General features: G+C 46.2%; 1 protein-coding gene across 2 annotated transcripts in view; it reads left to right on the forward strand.

Annotated features, from left to right (window-relative positions):
- The window catches only part of PPM1H (protein phosphatase, Mg2+/Mn2+ dependent 1H), a 654,208-nt gene that overhangs the window by 245,237 nt on the left and 389,991 nt on the right, over window positions 1–18,980 (forward strand). For both annotated transcript variants that reach the window (XM_086919094.1, XM_086919095.1), the window contains one exon: window positions 6,002–6,167. In XM_086919094.1, coding sequence (XP_086775220.1) covers window positions 6,002–6,167 — 166 coding nt within the window. The remainder of the gene's footprint in view (window positions 1–6,001; window positions 6,168–18,980) is intronic.

Raw genomic sequence — 18,980 nt, forward strand, 5'->3', positions numbered from 1 at the left:
ACTTTACTGCATTACCAAGTCATTTGCGCTATGTTACCGTTTCTACCACATTATCAGTGGCGACGAGGATGGGATGCCACCTTGCCTGCCTACAGCCCTCTTCGTTTCCTGTTCTGCGTGTGCTCGTGACACAGCGCATGCAGAACAGGAAACAAAGGTGGCTGTAGGTAGGCAAGGTGGCATGCCGTCTTCTGTCGCCACTAATATGAAGTACAATGGACGCAGTAGTGGGTTCCGAGCGATACGTGCACAGGACAATTTCCAGTTTCATCGAAGGAAACGACCTGTTGCACGCCTCGCAGTCCGGCTTCCGCGCTAATTTTAGCACGGAGTCGGCCCTGCTTGAGGTCACCGATGCCATCAGGGAAGTACTCGACTCTGGGGGAAAGGCCGTGTTAGTCATGCTTGACTTGTCGGCGGCTTTCGACACCGTTCCTCATGAGGTCCTCTTGGCAAGACTCTGGGAGTGTGGCCTTCGCGGAACGGTGTGGAATTGGCTAAAATCTTTTCTGGCCGACCGCCGACAAATGATCTGGGCGCCTCCCTTTTCCGCTGATATGGCTCCGCTAGAGGTGGGAGTCCCACAGGGCTCCATTCTCAGCCCTATGCTGTTTAACATCTTTATGGCCCCTCTGGCGGAAGTCGCAGAATCTTTTGGCGCCCAGATCGTGTCATATGCTGATGATACCCAACTCCTGTTCACATGTGATAGGGGTGGGTTTTTCAATGGCAGACAGATCAGGGATTGCCTTGGTGCGGTGTTTGAGTGGTTTAGATGTCATGGCTTAAAATGCAACTCAGACAAGTCAGAGCTTCTCTTTTTCGGTTGCGCCCCTGAACCCGATTGGAAATCTTGGTGGCCACAAGATATGTTTCCTCCTGACAAGGTCTCTTTTAAGGCCAAGAATTTAGGAGTGATAGTAGATTGTGAACTATCCTTTAGACCTCACATCCTGTCTCTTGTTGGGAAATGCTTCGGCATTTTACGGATGTTGAGGAAATTTCTTCCTCTACTTTCACTTAACCACAGGAAAACAGTTGTTCAGGCATTGATCGGTTCACGACTGGACTACGCAAACGCTCTCTTTTTGGGTCTTCCAAAATATCTTATGACCCGTTTGCAAGTTGTCCAGAATTCGGCAGCCCGTACCATCTTTGGACTCCCGAGGAGAGCTGGTGCCACTGCCTTACTGAACACTCTACATTGGCTACCCATCTCCAAGCGAATTACTTTCAAATGCCTGACTGTGGCCTTTAAGGCCCTTCATGGTATTGGCCCCAAGTATATTGGGAAACGTCTTTCCCGGTATGCACCGAGCAGGACTCTCAGGTCATCTGGTCTGTCTATGATGACTGTTCCTGTAATTCGTCGCGCACGATTGGGAGGTCGGTCTTTCCGCTATTTAACACCTAAAGTTTGGAACAACCTACCACTGTCCTTGAGACAGGCTCCCTGTCTTCTTGCCTTTAGAAAGGACCTGAAAACATGGCTTTTTATGAAATAGACCCTTTTCATTCTCTGCTTTTTTCTGTTGTGTGACTGCCGTTTTTATGCTGTTATTCTTTGCTAAAGCGCCGGGATGCTCCCTGGAGTAGCCGTGCACTATAAAAGAAATAAAGTAACATAACATAACATAACATAACATTCCCACAAGAAGTATTTTTTGTCGGGGTACAGAGAGCCATCCTAGCTGGCACAGCCAAGGCACAAGTAGCAACTGCCACTGAGAGAACACTCAGGGCACGATGCTTTTAAACCCTCCAAATGACATCACAACATTCTTGCTGAGCTCTGCCAGCATCACACTGCCACACCGTCTCAGTGCTTCCTCTGTGAACAAGTGTGAAAGGGTTGCTCTTGGTTGACAAAACATGAGAAATGTTCCTGCGAATTTAAGCAGCTGCCAAATCGATGATGCACGGCCGATAAGACTGACGTTCGTTTGCATTTTTATTTCCCTGCTGACCACATCGCATCTGTTATAGAAAGGCACATTCATGAATTGATAATACTGAATACTTCAGGATGCAAATTAAAAAAACAATGAGGAAGGGAGTTGGGAAATCAATATATTTTGTACTTTGGTATTACAGTGGAGTTGACAAATGATGAACAGGTATTCACGGTTAATGAACAGAAATGAAGGAACAATGAGGCACAATGCAAGCAGGGGCACTGCCAAGGTTTTAAATGAGTATAATGCCTGTTACTTAATCTGAATTACTTTTGCGCTCGTTATTAGTCCTTTTTTTATTTAAATCAAATTCCAATTGTTATTTTTTATTTTCTTAAAGAAAGCCGCCCCAAGCAATAGCTATTTTATCCATATTCTTGTCCATATAGGAAACATCTCCCTTGAAGCCAGACGTTTGACAGTGTTCAAGCTGTGTTTTGTGTGAGGGTTTTGAACAGGCCCAGCACTAGAATAGTGCGCGCCGCCCTTATGGCGGTCGAGCCCGTCCCCGGGAGAAAGGAGGAGGGGGGAGCACCCCCCACCTCCCCCCATTTGCCTACAGTGGACGGCTACGGCAGGGGGGGCCCGGTGGAAAATATCTGTCCGATAAGCTGTACCCCCTGCGCAAGCCATGCAGAGTTTCTGCAGCCCCCGTTATGGAGTTAAGGCACAGGGCGTGGGGGGGCACGGTGGAAAATATCTGTTCGATAAGCTGTACCCCCTGCGCAAGCCGACTCCGGCATAGTCATTTCTCGTAGTTTGCGGAGATCAGGAGGCTGCCAGTCATTGACCTTGCCGTAGGCTCTAGAGGGGACACACAGAAAGTGTATATATGCATTGTTAGAGTTACAGTAGGAGTGTCATGTGTATTAGAGTTAAGGTTAGCCATGTGACATCATCGGCCTACCAATGTATCTGGCCTTTCTGCGTAATTGTTAATAATGTTAATAAATAATGTTTTTTTAATTTTGTAATAAATACGGCCGGGGGGGGTTACTCCCCCCTACTCCAAAAAATCCCAAATTGGTGTGGTCTCAATACTTGACTTGAAGGAGGGAGGGAGACTTCATCCAGGCAAGGGATGGTCGTAGGTAAAACAAGTAGAAAGAGGGGACTTGGGGGAGTACCAGACCATAACGCTTTACAGGGCAAGAAAATGATTACAAGAGATTATTTACCTCGATTTCCAAATGCATATTGCACTTGGTTACTCCTGGTTCCCTTGGGTAGTGATTCACCTCAGTGCCTGGGCATACTTCCACAGTCCCCTCCTCCCAGAGAGCAGTGGTGGTCGCCCCTGTTATTACCTCATTAAAGGACACATTTCAGTACAAATGCACCTGAAGGACTGGATGACGAAGGTAGTTTTATGTTGTATGCCCCGCCCCCTCACCACCTGAATCTGGCTGCCTTTCAGGTCTCCAGTTTGTCATAGTCGATGTCCTAAACAAGTACCAGCGCCTCAGCGTTTGCCTTGTTAAAAATAAAGAAACTGTGCTCAAACAATTCTCTGACATTGTGGTACTGGAGCCCCGGATGGCATACCCTGGGATTTGAGGTGGGAGCTGCAGCGCCTGAACTCCATAAGCAAGCTGCGGCTCTCCAGGTCAGGCAGACATCCATTTGACCAATCAGAGTGGTTCGTCCTCACATGGACATGCAGATTGAATCTAGCCCCTCACCTTTCTTGCTAGGGAAGTGAACTATACACCCCATGTCAAAGCGACCTGCTACAGACAGCCACTTGGCGGCAGGACACAGGAAACTCCTCCATTCATCCTTGATGTTCCAAAGTCTTTTTTCATGGGTTTTTATTTTGTTCTACTCCACGTGATTATTTGTCTTTTGTCGTGAACCTTTGTGAGGGTTTTAGCTCTTCCTGGCCTTTGGAGGGGGCTGACCATGTATCGCTGAGGCCCAGCCGGACAGGGAATTTATTTTAGATTGAATCAAAAGATTTAGAGTCTGAATACATTTAGCAAAAATACACAATTTCTGCAGTAAGGCACAGTCCTGCACCGTACTTAAGAGGTAAACACAGTAAGAGTGAAAAAAGAATAGGAAGGAAGGGTTTCTTCAGGCAAGAAGAGAGAGCGTACTGGGCACTTTTTAAGTTAGTGTTATCAGTGTCTCCCAGAGTAGCACATACAAACAGTAATATACAATGATCATCTGTATGACTACTAGAAAGAGTCGACGTTTCGATCCCGCGCTCTAATTACAAGAGGATCATCATCAGGTATTTAACAATAAGAATTGCCTGGTTTAAACAATATACACACCTCCGTGAGGGCTCGTGTAGGGCTAGGGGGCGTACAGAGACGCGGCTGGAAGAGCTTATATGTCACAGCTCTTGGTCAGACAGGGCGTGAAATGGCGCCGTGGGCTCCTAGGCTCTATTCAAATGCTGGAGGTTGCGGCATTTCCAATTGGGACAGCCGTTGGGTTATCGCGGGCTTGATAGCTTGGCGGTTGAAGTGCGGTCGGTATTCTTTTTTTCACTCTCACTCTTACTGTGTTTACCTCTTAAGTACGGTGCAGGACTGTGCCTTACTGAAGAAATTGTGTATTTTTGCTAAATGTATTCAGACTCTAAATCTTTTGATTCAATCTAAAATAAATTCCCTGTCCGGCTGGGCAAGGAAAAATATATAGCAGCCTATTGTGGTCTATATAGTATTAAGTTGTATTTTTGAATTGCTTAGGACCTTTTGTTTCTTTGTTTAACTGATACCCATGGTCCATAGCTACCTATAGGGTCCCCCTTGTTTATCTAATATGTATCGCTCAGGGGCACTATGGGTTACCCGTATCCCCAATTTGGCTTAATGCATCATACTTTCCTGCCCCTATAATCGCTGGTATCATCGATAGGTAAGATTCCTTCATATCATTTTCTTCTATATGTCGTCAGTACTGCTTCCACAGTGGTACTAGACATCCCATTGCAACGGTATGCTCTAAGTGGAAGTTATACTTTCAATTCAATTTAATAAAACACATTTAACCAAAGTACGATGTACTTCAAAGGAAATATTTAAAGAGCATAACTTGCAATGTTGGTGCCTGGGGTGGCATGAAGGGATATGGTTACCTGATGCTACCAGGAAAGGGAAGTTTACTGTAGCTGGTGCCAAAGAGTTGAGCAGACTCTGACCAAATGAGGTTTACCAGTTGGATGAAACCCGGACTGAAGTTTGTGGTGGTAAAAAGGAATTTGAATTAAAGACGGGAACATGAGGTTCATGTTCAATTCGTTACCTGCACACCCACCACAATTAGAACATTGTCGTCTTTCTTGCTATCCGATACAAAAAGTGCTTCAGATATAAGATTAGTCAGACTGTGCAACCATCTCTGCCCCATTTAAATGCTGCCCAATGACCTATCCCATTTATGTGCTGCTGGTGGATTCCCTGCACAAAACTACTTGGAACAGAAGACCCAAAGTGTTCTTCCGCATGTCATAGTGTTAGCACGGCTATGCGTTTTGTCGCAGATTTATGTAGCCACCGTCACCGCTCCACGCTTTTGGTTTATGCCATAAGATCCTGCCCGCTCCGCCACAATTGGTTGAACCGGAGGTGTGCTCGTGCAGCCTCCTGCTGGTGGGAGCCGGGATGGTGCATATGTGGGCAAGAACATGAATGGCACTCTGCAGCTTTTTAGGTCTGTTTGTCAGTGGCTTAGTTTTTCTCTTATTTACAGGAGTTATTTAGGTGATGTTTGTCCAAGAAGTAAATATATCTAGCCATACCTATTTTTATTAAGCAAATGAATTTGTTTGTGTGAACATGTACAAAAAATGTGGCTTTAAAAAACAATTGTTTTTTTTTCTGAAACAGTCATTTAGCCTTCCAGCAAAAACTGCTATTCATTTCTAAACAAACAGCCACAAAAATGACAACCTCACAGGCTTGGTGCTCTTGCTATTAGTAGAGGAAACCCTTCGAAATGTTCCCATAAATTCTAGATAAGCTAAAAACCGATAGAAACTGCAACACTGTGAAGCTGCCGGGTGTTAACATGCTTGTTTTCTCTTCTAGGGTGATTAATGCGGGCAAGAGCACACATAATGAAGACCAGGCGAGCTGCGAGGTGATGTTTGTGAAGAAGAAATGTGGAGCTGTGGCCACGCCGAGCAAGAACTCCTCAACAAAGCGAAGGTCATCGCTGCCGAATGGGGAGGGCCTGCAGCTGAAAGAGAGCCCGGTAAGGGATCCATTTGTGGGCTAGAGTCATTTGTGGTCTAGAGTCACTTCCATCTAAAATCATCAGGACATCCATTTCCTTTCCCTTCTTCAGTATCCTTTGTGGAACAGTTGTGTATGTTCTCTGATTTGATTTGATTTACAATTTGTAAAGTGCAACAATCACCCTAAGGCATCAAGGCACTGAAGACCGGCCGTCCAGAAGAGGATTGAAAAAGATATTACCCCAGGTAGGTGCTAGGCCGAAAAAAAACAGGTCTTAAGAGCCTTTCTGAATGGTAAAAGAGGGGGAATGGCCCTAAGGACGAGAGGAAGAGAGTCCCAAAGTTTGCTAGCTGCCATCGAGAATGCTCTGCCCCCCCCATTTCCTCTTCTTGGCATCACCAGTCGCATTTGAAGCAGGATCAAAGGAGTCTACCGGGGGAGTGCCAGCTGGACATTGTTTTTAATCTTGATGGGTAGGGAGGATAGAGTGATTTGTGTACCATGAAGGGTGACTTAAAGCTAATACATTTTTCGATAGGGAGCCAGTGCAGGGCTTCTAGTCCCTTCCCGGCAGATTGTTTTCTGGGGATGACCAGAACAAGTCTTACCAGTGCATTCTGCAGCTCCTGAAGTTTGTACTGCATGCTGTTATTGGCGTCCAGGTATAGTGAGTTGCAGTTATCGAGTCTGGACATTACCAGGGCCAGTGCTACCTCTATTCATGCAGGTCGTTGGATGAGAGGGAAGATTTTTTTTGCATCCCTATGATTCAGGTATACGTAGAGACAGTACGGTTCATTTGAACATTAAAATTAAGTTCAATATCCATCAGAACTCCAAGGTTCTTAGCCTTCTTGCTCGGGACTGGACAGCATCCTAAGGCTTGAGGCCAACACTTGCTGTTCCATTTTGATGTCCCATATCCGAATAGCATCTCTTCTGTTTTCTCCCCATTCAGCTTCAAGAAGTTAAGAGACATCCATTCTGCCACTTTAGTCATGCACCCTAGAATTTTTTCTGACTTTGAGCATGAGCCTTTGGGGATAGTAACCATGATCTGTGTGTCATATAACACTACCTCCAATCCTAATGATTGAATCACGGTTGCTAAAGGTGCCACATATAGATTAAAAAGTGTGGGCTCAGAGAAGATCCCTGTGGTACTCCACAAGGTAGAGCAAAGGTATCCAAGTAAAAATACTGTAGTTTCACCCTTTGAGATCTAACTGTCAAGAATGAGGACAGGGGGCTAGTACATGATGAGAAACACCAAGACCCTGGAGCTTGTCCTGCAGCAATATAGGTGAGATAGTATCAAATGCTGCTGGCAGATCCAAAAGAATCAGCACCACCCCTTGTCCTTCATCTACGGTGCGCCTGATGTAATCAGTGGCAGATATTAAACCAGTTTCCGTCCCATGGTGTTTCCTAAATCCGAACTGAGAATCTTTACGCGATAATTGATTTTCTGCAGTTTCCATCAGCTGATTATTGAGATGCAGCTCCAGGATTTTTGCAGGAACTGGAAGCAAGGATATGGGTTGATAATTCTTACAGTCCCCTGGATCTGTGTTAGTTTTTTTCTGGAGAGGCCTAATTATGCCTTGTTTCAATCAATCAATCCATCAATCATATCATTTGTGAAGTGCACTACTCACCCGTGAGGGTCTCAAGGCGCTGGGGTGGGGAATACTGCTACTGCTTGAAAAGCCTGGTCTTGAGGAGTTTTCTGAAGGTCAGCAGGTCTTGGGTCTGCCATAGGTGGATGGGGAGGGTGTTCCAGGTCTTGGCGGCGAGGTGGGAGAACGATCTGCCGCCTGCGGTCGCTCTTCGGAAGCGGGGGACTGCGGCGAGGTCCAACTCTGTGGATAAATTCTGGAAAAGATCATATTATTCATGAATTTATAGAGGGGCTCTGCTACGGTGTTTGCTGCCAAATGGAGAACTGATGGTGGACAAGCCTCCATGGGTGATCCTGCATGCGTTCTCAGGAGATAGTAGGGGAGAGAGATCAGAGAATTTTGAGAGACCTCTGTTCTCGATACAGGGATCCAAAGGTGCCCCATAGGTAAGCCTACTGGATAGCGATGTTTTAGTGGACGGTCCGGAGTTCAGATCTCAAAGAGTGGGTACCACCTTACCAGCGGATGTATGACGTTACAATGCAAACTATCAAATGCATACTTTTACGACGCAGTTTTTACAATGCAACTTCTATTACAACACAAGCCATTACAATGCATGTACCGTTACAACGTACATTAAATTACTATTCTAACACCACCAGGTGCTTACCTCAGGGAAGGTGCTGGTCAGAGAGACATATGCGTTGTAATAGCATGTGCTGTAATAGCATGCATTGTAATGGAACTTCCTTTGTAAAGGCATTGCATTGTAATGCCAGCATTGTAAATGGATGTTTCCCCTTACCAGTAGCTGCTAACATGGAAAGTCCAGGAAGAATCAGTTACCAATAGTCACAGTGTTAGGTTCCTTATCTATAATGGATGTTTGGCACTTCTACCCAGCTATCCAGCCTCTGCTGGCTGTCATACCGTTTCATGTTAGGAAAGTAGAGGAGCAGGGGCAACGTGTTTGGTCAGCGAAGAGCCATTTGGGAATGAGATGTTCATTGAGGGGGGACTGCTGGAGATATATGGGCGTTCACTTGAATGTGAATATGAAAAGGTTACAAAGTAACTAAAGGGATAATCGGCATATTGACTCAGGGAATACACAGATTGGTTAAAAGTTTCTTCAGGATTTAACAAAGCATAGCATGTCCATGAAGAACCGTGCAAGCATTTTGGGAACATTAGTTTATTCCCAGAGGTGTTACAACCCTATTAGGACAAAAAATGTCCTTATGGCACTATCTTAAATCCATTGCAGCTAGCCCATCATGATCTGGTTGCATCATACAAAATAAGTAGGCAAAACAATGTTCCTTTTGTGTACTGTTCAGTCGAGGACAAACATGTAGTATGGAATTGCCAGACCTGGAAGCTGGAATTAATTGAATCAATTGCACATGGATTTCTGTTGAAGTATGCCCATCCTGGTAGCGGCCATTAGCATGATGGGCTGGGTTGAAAGATATGTATATACATTATAAATAAGTACATTCTAAAATTTAGTGCTGAGATTAATACAGAAAGCGCCATAGATTGGAAGTATTCTAATAAATACGGCGAAGTAGCTATAACTATGACTGCAGGAGACACCAAGAAGCCTTCCTACTAAAACCTTGCAAATAACACCTGAAAAAGGTGACGCGCGGTCCAGGAGAGTGGTAGCATATCAAAGCTTTGATGGTCATCTGATCATGGGTTTCACTATCAGGGTCAGAAAGTTACCTAATTCAGAGATCTAGAAATAGAGAGTTAATGGACCTGTGGCTACCTTCAATGAGGATCAATAAACAACTGCCACGCCCATGCTCTTTTTGTAAGCTCTGTTGCAGGTTTTGATGGCATAGTCCTCAGAAACTAGAGAAGAGATTGGTGGTACACAACCATCAGGCAAGGTGGTTTCAGCAATAAAAAGACAATCCAGCTCAAGATCATTGGGGAGATCAGAAAGCTTCATTTTACAAGACCTCATATGTGCGTGTTAATACTTGCACAATTTAGTTGAAACATAGATGTACAGTGAATAGGAGCGGTTCATAGGGGTGCAAGTATTTTACTAGAAATGCCCATTGTAAGCAATTTAAATACAGTAAGATCCCAACAACACCAACATGTCTGATTAGAGATAGGTTGATTCATATTATAGCAGGGAGTAGAAACTTGGAACGTTTCCATTTAATCAGTGTTTACCTCACTTTTCTCTAAGAAGGTAAGAATAGATGGTCAAAGTTGCCAAAGAGGTCAGTGTACTCAATCCCCTTCACTTCCCAACTTTGTCTTCAACCTCCTGTTGTTTTATCATTATTAGGAATTCAAGTCTATCAGGCCCAGCGGCCACTGAGGCATATGGTTTCTGCTTCCTGACAGACCTGTGGTCTACAACTGTAATATTTGCTCATTTGTTTTGTGAGGCCAGTGAATATGTACACATTCACCAAGTGCACATGAATTGATGGGCATTTGCAAGGCACTTTTGTCTGGGCATCTGCAGTCACTTTCCAAATTTACAAGGACTCTTCTCCCACAGTTTTGTTGCTGATCCTAAAACCCATTAAGGGTATCATTGTCACATTTTAACTTGTAACCTGACAGCTAATGTCCATTTTATTGTGATGTTAATTGGCCCTTATTTATTTATTCAAGGTTTTATAAAGCTCCAACACATAACCTTGATCACTTCAGAGTGCTAAAATAAAATAAAACATGTATTAACCTTTCCGTGATCAGTCAGAAGTAAGAGCTGTCTTAGAAGCGGCATTCTTTATTCGGTTTCTTAGTAGGCATGGTTCTAGGTGAACACCGTATAGGCCAACTTGCTGTTTATCCTCGTTAGGTCTCTTGGGGTTCTGCTAACTGACTGAGGTTTTCTGAGCCTGTTCATGTGTCTGAACAGATATGTTTTTTTGTAGTTAAAAGAGGGCATGTATTTAAATTGCTTACTAATGGCATTGCCCTTGAAAAAGGCTCCTGTTTGTTTTTTGTGTTTTCTGCAACTCTTGATTCCCCTTATTCACATTCTATCTGTCAGCAGCGGACGTTAATTGCTTAAAGTTTGTGACCTGAGATTTATCCAAGTTCTGAAGTAGCCCTTGTGCACAAGCAACCAAGATTTCCTCTGCCAACAAAGGGTCAAACTAAAAATGTCCACTTTATTCCATTACTTCAACCACATAGACTAGCTCACACACCACGCAACAAAGATGCTCGAAACACAAATTACGACTCCTCTCTTAAAAAACTTTAGGCACAGAGAAAGGGTCATCCAAAACTACTCACATCTGCCATTTTAAATTTTTCACAAATAATTTGTCTTTCATCCTATTCTATTTTTTCCACTTACCCACTAAGAAACAAATAATTAAGAAATGTGGCAGCCTTTTCCTCAACCCTTAACTTCCGCATGATGCATTATAGCTTAACAGAAGCCACATCAACCACACTATACACTCCTGTTGTGTAATTCTCCACTACCACAGTTGAAATTGTAGAGCAGGTTGGTGTGTTGACACATTAGAAGCTGCCATTGGGTAATCTTGCTACAACCTTGTCAGCTTTCAGCTACAGCTTTCTGATCCCAGCCTCCTGAGCCCTTTCCTTCTCGGTTTCAGCAACAGGGGGTGTCTCCTGCTCCTTTGAAGGCTTTTTTTATTCTCCTCCCTAAGAGTGTCCCTCTTAAAACAGCATTGTTGTTTGTTGGAGTCCACATTAGCCTTCCTCAGTACGAACTTAGGGGGTCATTAGGATGGCGGACGGCACCCCCGAGGTAGAGGGACCATCCGCATGGGCAGCGGCGGTCCCTCCATGCAAATTAGGATGTGACCGCCACCCTGGCGGTCACATCCCGTACCTTTAACCTTGCGGCGGGTGCTGCTTGAAGCAGCACCCGCCGCAAGGTTAAAAATGCATGTATTGCATTTATATGCACAAAGCGGTAGGAACCGCGCGGTGCCTGCCGCTTTATGCATGTAAAGGCTGGGGGGTACCATAGGTACCCTCCCATGTGCACCCCCCACCCATCGACACCCTGGGGGCCCGCAACGGGCCCCCAAACACCAAACACCACATGCTTTTCCACGGCCGGAAACCCGCTGTGGAAAGCATGTTTCTGCATGCATCCTAATATGGCTGGCGGTGTCTGATAGACACCGCCACCATATTAGAGCTTTTCCGCCGCGGGACCGTGGCAGAAAAGCTGCGGATGGTCTTCCCAACCCCCTTGCCACCCTAATCTGGCGGGGGGTCTTTTCAATCACCGCAGCGGTGAACCCGCATCTTCCGAGCCGGCGGTGGCTTCCTCCGGCCCGGAGGATGCGGATTCACCGCAATCCTAATCGGCCCCTTAATCTGGTTGGTCTTCGGAGTTCGGAACATGAGGGCGAGGTGTGATGGATGGTATAGGTACTACTAGCACCTGTGGGCTGGTTAGAGTTTATGGCTGTGGCCTTTGGTGGGGTTGACTTAGCTCCTCAGTGTTCCTCTGTGGAGCAGAGTAGCCCTTCTTCCTGTGTCTTCCAGCGCTGTAACATAGTTTGTACTAATTGAGCTTTAGTGACGTCACTTTGGTGTTTTAACATTCTGAGACAGGCTTGTTGTCTTAATCATTTCCCTAATACTAATCCCAGGCTAATCTCAGACTCAATGTCCCTAATTTACACCACTGATTTGATGTTACTTTTAGTAAATCAGTAGCTAACCGAGCTTCATTATGCAATAACGGTATTTCTTAAGGCTGAATCCAGATCCCGCTTTGTGCCACCAATGTCGGGCTACCGTTGAGCAGACAAGGCTTACTTAGAAAAGGTGGAAGGAAGTTGATGCACAGTACACTACTTAGGTTATATCAGTTAAATAAAGCCCATCCTCAGCCTGATGTTCTCTTAAAAAAGGGATACAATTGGCATGTGGGCCCAAGTGGTGCCGTACTGGAGTATGCTGCAAGTTAGGGCAATTGGCGCACAGACGCGGCTGCCGTAAGGCTGCCTGTGATGGTTTGACTGGAGGTGGAGGACCCACTGTGATCGAAGAACAAGAGGTGCCTCAAACCACATCTGGAAGACCCGGCGTAGCTAGGGGGTGGCGGGGGGGGGGGGGGTGGGGGGCGGTCCGCCCCAGGCGGCACGATGTTGAGGGCGGCGGCCGCGCTGCACTGGCCTGTTGTGGCAGCCTTTATAATTTATTTGGGTACACTGACTGACACTACTGCCAGTCAGTGTATCCAAATAAATTATAAAGGCTGCCACAACAGGCCATGTTTGAATTGCCCCTGGAACCTTCCACAACTTCTTTCTCACACAGGAGAGAAATAATTCCCGGAGCCTCAGGTGCTGCACCACACAAGAGTTCAAAAGGGAAGAAGCAGGGGATGTCACAGGCCCCACACGCCCCCTGCCTCTGCCCTTTTGAACTCTTGTGTGGCGCAGCACCCCTGAGGCTCTGGGAATCATTTCTCCTCCGCAGCCTGCAGTGGCAGTGCACTTGCTGCTGACTCACCTCGACCTGCTGCCAACTTGAAGATGGAAGGGCTGGGCAGCAGCAGCATGTTCCTGCGATGTGTGGTCCGAGGTCCCTCATGCGCGATGAGTGCCCATAAAGTGAGGTGAGGCCAGTGGTAGAAGTGGGGCGGGATCGGCAGGGCACGGCGTGCCCCTACTTATATAATTTAATGGATTCCGTTCCCCTACTTTTTTGTTTTAAACTCGCATCCCAGGACAGCAGACAAAGCCAATAGATAAGGCTAGGTGTTGCTGGCCGTTCGGGCAGAGAAGGAAAAGGCTTGTCTCTTGCTTCTTACTCAGAGAAGACAAGTGCAGTGTCCATTTCTCCTGCTCTGCCTTGGTCATCTGCCCTTCCCCTCCCTCTTTCCTATTCTTCCTCCCTCTGTTTTTATCTTGTTCCTCCTCACTTACTGAAAACCGTGACTTCAAGAAACGGTTATTGCACCCTCTTTCCTCGCCTTTCGTTTATTTGTTTCCCTGTGAAATGGATTCAAAAAAGTAAAACACTTTTACTGGACATTTTATCTTTTTCTGACATGTTTCTATTCAAAAGTGCAGCCTGGGGATGGAGAGAAATAAAAAGTTCAAAATGTGTAAAATAACAATATAGAGCAAGATCGAGGGGTCGCAAAGTGGCCAGATTGATGTTATTCTCACCCAAACACATTAACATCACTTTACAGAGTTTGCCAGTGAAGCGCTACTTTTGTTTTCTTGTCTTTCTTTGAACATTGTTTTCCCTGGGTGGGAAAGTGCACCTTTGCTGGAGGTGCTGTGCAATATATTCTTGATGGGTGGATTAGAAAACAAATTGTGTACCCCGGCTCTGTGTTCAAGGATGTGGTCTTCTTAAACGATACTGCTTACGTTTTGTAAGGATATAAGCATTGGACATTGAAACAGGTTCCTTCCAGGCCCTGTAGATATGTCCTTAACCTTTTAAGGCAAAAACACATACATTTCTTAATAATGAATGTGAAACCTGGTTATATATGTTTATTAATGAACTGTGTGATTACTTAAAATCATTACAGTATAAAAAATACAGTTTTGTTCAATAAAATAGAGTAAAATACAGTAAAATAACCCCCCCCCACCCCCACCCCCCCTGCTCGATCTACACCGGTCAATAAGCATGGGCGAATTTTGCGAATCTCGCGTTCGCGAATTTTGCGGATTTGCGAACTCGCAAATCCGCAAAATCCGCGAATTCTCGCGAATTTGCGGATTTTTTTTTTTGTGTTTGCGCGGGTTTCTGCGAGTTCGCGAGGGTTTTGTACAATGTCGCAAATTGCGAACTTACCTGTCGGGTCGCAAGTTTCGCGAACTTGTTGTTTCTACGTGTCCAGCCTTTTTGGGACACTCTTCTTCATCACTGCCACTCTCTGTCACCACTGCCACTCTCTGACTACTCATGCCACCCTCTGGCCCACCCATGCCACCCTCTGTTTCATCACAGCACCCTCTGGTTGTCCAGTCAGTGTACATTATTGTGGCAACAAGCACACCTTCCCTGCCTCAAGTGACCTGAATTAATTTGGGGCTGATTAATGTGTCACAGAATATTTTTTTAGCTGGCACCTGCTTCCTTAGTGCTTCCTGATTAGTGATCTTTTGAACTTGCTAAGTGCTTTCATTGTTGCAAAATTAGTTACAACACCTGCCCTGCCCCAACTGACAATAATGAATTAGGGGCTGATTAATGGATTTGAACCTCCAGCCTGGCTCCTGCTTGTCTCCCTTAGCTGTAATTCAGGACCTTTGTGGCATATGTGTAACTATTCTGAGGTTCAGAGCAGGGTCACATAATAGTTGCAACTGGCAACTGAACTCTGGAGGGGCCCCTCAGGAAGCACTACAGGAAATGGCTACTAATGATGAGCCTGAACGTTTGAACCTGGTAAGTAGTTTCAGTTTTGCTAAAATCGTATTTCTGCAATTTTGCACTTATTCGCGGGGCGCGAAGTTGTACTGGGAAGCCGCGAACTCACGCGAACAGTGCGAGCAAAATCCGCTGCTCACGGATTTGCGGATTTTGCGGGAGATTCGCGAATCTCGCGGATTGCGAATTTACCGAAAATCCGCAAAATCCGCGAGCGAAACGGATTTTCCGCCCATGCTTACCGGTCAAGGACCATTGGTGCAGCTATGTGGTCTCGATACTGACTATGTTCACTGGTACTATACATTATTAAAAGAATTAAAGTTTTAGAGTCATCGTGAGACCTCGCTTACTAGAGTCTGGAAGGCGTGTAAAAGTTCGACATCCTCAGTTGCACTGTGGACTTCATCGGACCCTTAGTCAGCCCCAGTTGGATACCTCTGACTGATGGGACCATTTTCTTTTCGGCAGCTCCCAGTGTTATCTGTGGATTGCCAACTTTAGGGCGGCGGGTCACAGGGCTCTTCGGGATGGTATCCTTTAGTTGATTTTCGAGTGCCATTTTAACTTGATGGATGAACTTGCCTATCCTGGCTAATAAACATGTTGTGGTTTCAGAGAAACACCAATCCGAGGCCTCTCTGCACGTTCTGTGGCCCAAGATACGTAGTGCCGGATGTAGCAATCGCTGTCGGTCACTGGCCAGCTTAGTGCAGCAACATAGCAAGTGTAGCCAGGATTCTCTGCGATAGTTGCAAAGTCGGCAGGCAGTGGCTCCGTCCGAGCGTGCCCACCGTGGGTTGAAGTCCGTTATCCTGCGGGCCAAGAGGCACATAAACAGAATTTTCTGTCTTGCTTCGATTGTTAGTGAGTCTTGTAAGTATGGTTGAGGTTTACCGGGAGTGTAGGACTTGTCCAAGGCCAACGTTAGTGGGTTGGGCTGGAGCGAGGAAAGGTCTAGCTCAAAGGAAATAGACTGGACTTGGCGCTTGACGGCTTTTGCCCAGGCGGAATATGGGATTTCGTGTAAGTGCAGACTCCGCCCCTCGATCTTCAGAAGTTCAATGGCTAGTTCCACCTTGGCTTGCCTTGGGGAGCCCGCTTCGCCAAAGATGGTTTTTAGCGAGTGCTTTAAGGTGTTTTCGGGCGACTTCAGAACTCTGATGTAGTATTTTAGCAATTCCCCCAGTAGTACCAGTTCAGGACGTTTCAGGCCTATTTCCAGTCTCACCCTGTTGTTCCGTGCCTGTTTGGGGGCCCGTAGCACCATCTTATATGCTTTCACCTGTGCCGCTTGGACCACTTTCTCAAAAGCCCCATGATAGGCTATATGGCAGTATGTGATGGCAGGGATTTAGCCCTGAGTACTGTCAGCATCGGATCTGCAGAGGAACTGGCCAGGCTGTGGCTTAGACGTCTTAGAGATGTAATTATTTTGTCAATTTTTGGTTTAAGCGCCTTCAGATGTTGGACTGCAGTGGCCCTCTCTGATACCCATGTGCCCAGATAGTTATAGGATGGGGCTGTGGTAATTCGGTGTTCCCCCAGAGACCATGAAGCTTTTGTTTTGTGTGGATGTTTGCCAAAGAATATTATCTTGGTCTTGCTCACATTAATATGTAGCTCGTTCTCCTTGTTGTACGTGGCGAGACTGTTTAAGGCTCTTTGGAGGCCTACCCTGGTGTGGTCCATAATTACTGTGTCATCTGCGTACTGGAGCGTACCCAGAACCAGCTTCCCCAGTCTGGGCGGTGCTAGGTTGGCATCTTTCAGGGCGTGCCCCATGTCTGCAGTGTACAAGTTGAAAAGCAGGGGGGCCAGAACACACCCCTGCTTTAATCCGGAGTTAGTGGCAATTCTTGTGGTTGCAGATGTGGCGCTTAGTTTCACCTGAACCCAGGTCCCCTCGTAAAGTGCTTGTATGGCCTTTAGAAGATCTCTAGGGATCCCCCAAGACTCTAGTTTTGCCCAGAGCCGGCATCTATTCACACGGTCGAAGGCCGTTGAATAGTCTATAAAGCAACAGAACAGGGGCAGCTTATTCCGCATGTTGGCCTTCTTAGCGAGGTACGAAAGCGCTATGATGTTGTCCAGCGTAGAACAGTTAGCCATGAAGCCAGTCTGTGAGGGCGGGAGTATGCCGTTCTTATCCACCCAAGTTTCCAGGTCCTTAAGTAGCAGGCGGGCATAGACCTTAGCTTCAATGTCAAGGAGGGCTATCAGTCTGTAATTAGCCGGCTTCGAGTGGTCACCTTTTTTGTGAATAGGAAAGAGGATTGAGCCTTTCCAGGAAAATGGCAGGGTTGCAGTTGCGAATGCGTGGTTGAATAGAGGAGTAAGTTTGGAAGCGAAGAATGCAGGATCTTTCTTAAAAACCTGTGCGGGGATCCCGTTAGGGCCAGGGGCACCGTCGGTTCTGATGGCTTTGATGTGTTTTGTAATCTCCGCCTCCGAGAATTTTCCAGGTCGGGTCGGACTTGATTCTTCGTTCGGGGCACTTTCAGAGCTGATGGTAGCTGCCCCCGCCTTGGACCACCCGGTGATACAGTGAGACATCCGATTTGGCTCACAGGTATACAGCCTCTTTGCATATTGTTCCCACACTTTTCCTCCAACACTGTTAACCTTGTGTATGCCTCCTGATGACAAGCTGTTGATGTAGCGCCAGAGCTTGCTATTATCTTTACCTTTAATTATGGAAAACACTGTCAGCCAATTCTGTTCGGTTTGTTTTCTTTTCAGATCCCAGATGTTCTTTTTGTACTTGGCTCGCAAAACAGCAATGGGGGGCCCCCCTGGCAGGTAGATACCTTTCTTTTTTGCTCTCACTGCCTTGTTAAGTGTCTGCTTAGCCTGCTTAAGACTGTGGGGTTTTTGGTGGCCTGGGATGACATTTTTTTGACTGCTTCTTGATTGGTGAGTGTTGCCCAGGCACTTCAATAAGTCATTGGTCAGTATTTCCCATAGGTGTATTATACATTCACTATCTTGTGGCCTTGGTACTGTCACCCTGTTGGCTACGAATGCATTAAGTCTGTGGCCAAGATTGGTCGACCATTTTATTCTTTTAAGGACTAAGTGGTGTTCTTCGCCTGTGGTCATGCCAATTACGGCGTAGGGGTCCGCCTGTTCTCGTGTCAGGTTGAATGTGACACGAAGGGGCCTATGGTCGCTTTCGGCTCTGTCGTCCACAGTGAAGTTGCGAAGTTTGTTAGCCAGTCCTGCATTGATGAAGATATAGTCTATAGTGGAGACATTCCTGAAGGTCGGATAGGCGGACCATGCGGGGTTGCGCATTTTTTGTATCCCGTGGGTGGATTGCAAGTTGTAATTTGCTAAAAGTTCAATCAGTTGGGCTGACTTCCTGCTAGGTGGTGTCAGGGGTAGCAGGTTCAGGCCTCTCAAGTTAAAGTCACCGACTAGGATTACATCGTGGTGCAAGAAGATTAATAATAGATCTTCCAGGGCGGAGGTGAATGATTCCAAGCCGTGTGGGGAGTGAAGTTTTGCAGGGTTGAGATAACAGTTGATTAATAAAAGCGGTCGGGTTGTTTGGTCCGGTCTCAGTCCTTCTATTGAGATAGCTTGTAGGTCGGGTAGCTCCAGAGATAGTTCTTTTACATTAAATTTGCAGGCGTGGCTTACGAAGATTGAGAGACCCCTGACGGGCGACCAAAGATCGTCCTTTTGGTTGCTGATTTGAAATATTTGTGGAAGCCAGCAATTGGTGAAGTGGACCTCGCCCAAGTCTCCTGGATACATAGTATGTCCCCCTGTGCGAGATAGTCATGGATGGCTGTAACCCTGCGGATGTTATTTAA

Source organism: Lissotriton vulgaris, chromosome 1_1, assembly GCF_964263255.1.
Source record: "Lissotriton vulgaris chromosome 1_1, aLisVul1.2, whole genome shotgun sequence".
In the NCBI taxonomy this organism is placed as follows: domain Eukaryota; kingdom Metazoa; phylum Chordata; class Amphibia; order Caudata; family Salamandridae; genus Lissotriton; species Lissotriton vulgaris.